The sequence below is a fragment of the Perca fluviatilis genome, chromosome 9 (genome assembly GCF_010015445.1).
Source record: "Perca fluviatilis chromosome 9, GENO_Pfluv_1.0, whole genome shotgun sequence".
Taxonomy (NCBI): domain Eukaryota; kingdom Metazoa; phylum Chordata; class Actinopteri; order Perciformes; family Percidae; genus Perca; species Perca fluviatilis.
Genome location: NC_053120.1, coordinates 26,820,231 through 26,824,614, shown reverse-complemented (window position 1 = coordinate 26,824,614; position 4,384 = coordinate 26,820,231). Strand labels below are relative to the sequence as shown.

Here is a 4,384-nt window from a genome sequence, read left to right as displayed (position 1 = left end):
GATCCACACCAAAGAACATTTGGCGTGTGTGTGTGTTTTCAAGTTCATTTGATGTGGCCACATAGTATATGCACAACAAGTGAGATGAGAACCAACATTGTCCAAATGAATGAAATTGTCACGTATGCATAACGAACATGACTGATTGGGGGGATAGATTCATGCAAAATAAGTCTGTTAATGACTACGGCAACTTATACTGTAGCAAGTAATTCAACTTACTGATGTGGGATTGAGTTGCAGAAATCTTTAAACCATTGAGAAAAGCTATTGTGAAAACAAAATGTGTAACCTTTTTTTCATGTGTTCTTGTTATGTGTAAATATGCATACAAATGTCTGATTCATATATTTCGTTAAGTGATGCCTCCTCTTCACATATTCCTTAATTTACCTCACAACTTGCACGTAATAATGCCACTTTAAACGTACGTGTTCCACCGCAGTCGAGCGAAACACTGACAGATGAGTCACAATGTTCCTTCAGACTGACTTCCGTCAGTCAGTGATAACATCACTTCAAAGAATCAGTCTCATACTAATATCGACACTCAAACCTGACCTGCGGTTTCTCTTACGCACTTAGTTTTTTTGGTGTAACATCACAGTTACAACAGCCCCAAGGTCCCAGCTAAAAGGTAGATCCAAAACAAATAATTTGGGTTTTTCTAAAGACCACTCAAGCGTAAGTGGCTAAGTTATCCAAACAGTGAGAGAAAAGATCCAAGCATCCTCAGAAATAACACATTACACAGATTGACAGATTCTTAATGTGCAATTCTTAATCGATACAAAAGAAAAAAATTGGGTAAATGTTACAGACTGTGTGAAAACCCATCTCATGCTGATCACATAAGGCAGCAGAACCACAGGCTTTCTATTTACTGGATCAATGGTAATACTGCATTAAACCTTGTTTCTTTACTGACCACATGCACTCACCACTTTAAGACAAAAAAGGTTGCACCGACGCACAGAGGATACGGCTAAAGAAGTCATGGTGAAACAGATGAAAACCACAGGGTCTCTTACTGAGCAAAGTGTTATAAAACACCCCCCAAAAGACAACAGGTTGAGTTTCCTGCCAGCATGATGCATGCTTTGCACAAGTTTGTGCTTTTTCATCTCCTGATGAGTCTTGGACTTCAGGGTAAGATTAACACATCTGAATATTAGTCTCTGATCTACAAATGCTACATTAACTCATCCTTCTTTTCTCTTATGTTCAGCACTTGGGAGTGATATCATAAATGGTAAAAAGGTGAATGAGAAGTCGATGCTGTATATGGCCTCGGTGCAGAACAACAAAGGCCATCATGTGTGCGGAGGATTCCTCATCAATGAAAACTTTGTGCTCACTGCTGCGCACTGTGATGACTTGTGAGTTACATTTCCTCTTTCAGCAATATTTTATTCATACAATTAAAAAATGAAATGTTTTTCAAAACAATCAGTTTCTGCATTTTAATTCATTGTATTTGGTTTGTCGGCATAATTTAAGAAACTCTACTGACAACCTGTCAATGATCATTCACTCAGGAAGCCTACGAGTGTCGTTCTTGGCACCCACAATCTCAGGAAGGTTGATGACTCAATGAGATACCGTGTAACGAGGTGCAAGCATCCATCTTATGACAATGTCTCAAAAGGGGATGACATCATGCTCCTCAAAGTAAGAAGATAATTAATCAGCATAAGAGTCTCAAATGGAGCATTTTTACAGTAAAATCTCTTACTGCATTTTCTGTTTCAGCCTAGTCTCATGGCAGTTCGTGAAATGGTTACGTTATTGAATCTATTGATTCGTGAACAGGACACGATTATGTCGTTTTTTCCGTGTGGTGATTACGATTTTTAATTTAATGTGTTTAAATGGGATATTTCGCAATCACAGCACGACAATGGTAGGGTGTCCTGCGTGTGACGGTTCCTTTCCCAGTTCTTCTTTTCCTAACCTCAACCGTCCTGTTGTTGTGGCGTTTCATGTCCCCGTTGTTGCGTGCCACAGAGACCGCGGATCGTGTCCCTTCGCCCGGGGATCGCGTCCCCTTGTGGCGGTCCGTCCCGTTGTTGTCGCCGGCGTGTGGCGTTTCATTTCCCCGTTGTGGCCGCGTGTGTCGGTCCGTCCTGTTGTTGTCGGCCGGTGTGTGGCATTTAATTTCCCCGTTGTTGCATCCCCCAGAGCAGCCCAGTGTCATGGCAGTTCGTGAAATGGTAACGTTCAAAAATTGTGACCTGTACACGAATCAATAAATAAAAATAACGTGACTATTTACGAACTGGCGTAAGACCGGGTTGTCTGTTTAATTCAGGTTAAGTCCCCCAAACATCTCAAAAACAACAAAGCACTGACATCTGCAGTTTCATCTTCAACCAATTCTGTTTTTTAACTTGAGTTCTAATGAAGAATAAGAAGTATGCTGTACATTGTTTTTTTGCTAGTTTTTAATCTTCACTTTGATATTTTGTGTGTCTCCAGCTGTCTAAGAAAGCTCAACTGAACAAACGAGTAAAACCGGTTCCACTTATAAAGGCTGAGATGAAAATAAAAGAAAAAGAAAAGTGTCATGTGGCTGGATGGGGATACACGGAAACCGGTGGTAAAGTTGTTGATGTGCTGCAAGACGTGGATGTGCCTATCATTAACCTGAAGGAGTGTAAGAAAAAATGGGGAGGAAATCTCCCAGCCAATGTTATCTGTGCTGGTGGATATGGCACAAAAAAAGGATTCTGTCAGGTATGTTTCCTGCCTGTTCATGTAAAAATCATGTTCATGGTTTCTAGTCTTAGGAATGGAATAAACAAATGAGGCTGCTTCTTCTTCCTCACAGGGCGATTCTGGTGGTCCTCTGGTGTGCAACGGGAAGGCTGTTGGTGTCGTGTCTTTCAACAATAAAGGAAAGTGTACCTACCCAGATGTTCCCAATGTCTATACAAATATATCAAAATACCTTCACTGGATCAGCAAGATTCTCAAGCAAAATAAATGTTGAATGTTACAATTTAGCATGCTTTTATTACATGTTGTACAGGCTCTTCGGCTCTAGAACCCTTTTCCACCTCCTGTTTCTGCCCTTAAATCTCGTCTTAAAATCACTTTTACAGAATGGCCTTTCCTGAAAACTGACATATTTGTTTTTATTTAATAGGCTTTATTTCTTTATCTTTTTTACCTCTTAATTGTTATTAAATCTGTTTATGCCTATCCGAACTTTGGAAAGCATTTTGTGCTTTTTGCTTGAAAAGTACTCTACAAATAAAACTATTATTACCATCATTAGTGTGTGTGTGTGTGTGTGTGTGTGTGTGTGTGTGTGTGTGTGTGTGTGTGTGTATTGCTGTGTTTGAGTGGTGCTGTTAGTGTTGCTCTTTATCTAATGGGAAATCAAACTTGAATGTCAAGAGTTGACACAATGCTGTGGAGATGTGGTCTGTTTGTGCAACATTCCTGATAAGCAACCCAAGACTGACACATTGGCTGACAAATACACAAAAGAGAAATAGACTGTGACAAGTTCAAGTAATACTTTAAACGTAGAATGTGAATTGCTTCACAAAACAAATGCAAGATTATTGTTCCTGACACATTACTGAGCATATATTTGTGACCAAAATTCAGTTTTTTGTACAGATTACAACAAATCCGTTTTTTGTTGTTGTTTTTTTCAGACAAATACTCAATAAGGTCTTAGAAGAAATGAGGTTTGAGACCACAGATTTTCTTTGACATTTTTCAGAATACATTCTGTGAATCTTAGCTGCTTGTCCAAAACGTCTGGAGACACTTTCTTAGCAATACATTTTCACTGTGGCAACAAAACAGACTTGCAATAGAGATATTGTAGGTTAAACTGTGCTTACTGGGCCTTTTAAGGAATCTCTAACTCTGGCAGACACATGGTATACTAGACAGACAGATAGGCACTTACTAACACTAGGCTACAATGACCCACAACTTCTAAACAGACTCATTCAGAAGGATGACAGAATCAATGTTTGGCTTGAACTGAGGGAGGTTTGTAATGCACTGCAGGTGGCAGCCATAAGATAAAATGATGGAGTGGCACTCAATAATGTTAAAAAAAAACTGAGAAACTATGCAACTCCCAACTCTTTGGACACTGGTCCTCTCTGTTGAGTATAATGACGTTATAACCATAACCATAATTTGTTGGTTGTGTATCTGAATATTCATTTTTGAAGAGAAAAACACTTAATAATGTAGTCAGAGTTGTAAGATGAATAATAATGATAACATTGAATAAATGTAAATATGTAAATGTGTGATGTGAAACATGACAGAAAGAGTACATTTTTACTGCATAATATATTATGTTAAACATATAAAAAGGTAATAGTTTCCCTGTGTGGATCTGTGTATGTTT

At 38.8% G+C, this 4,384-nt stretch overlaps 1 protein-coding gene across 1 annotated transcript; it reads left to right on the top strand.

The window, feature by feature from the left end:
- The first annotated feature begins 729 nt into the window (after nt 1–729).
- LOC120565038 (granzyme B(G,H)-like) lies at nt 730–3,276 on the top strand. The gene is made up of 5 exons (XM_039810346.1): nt 730–1,149; nt 1,229–1,379; nt 1,539–1,671; nt 2,479–2,736; nt 2,831–3,276. Exons 1-5 carry the CDS (start codon nt 1,089–1,091, stop codon nt 2,990–2,992), a joined length of 765 nt encoding a protein of 254 aa, XP_039666280.1. The 5' UTR covers nt 730–1,088; the 3' UTR covers nt 2,993–3,276.
- The last annotated feature ends 1,108 nt before the right edge of the window (nt 3,277–4,384 follow it).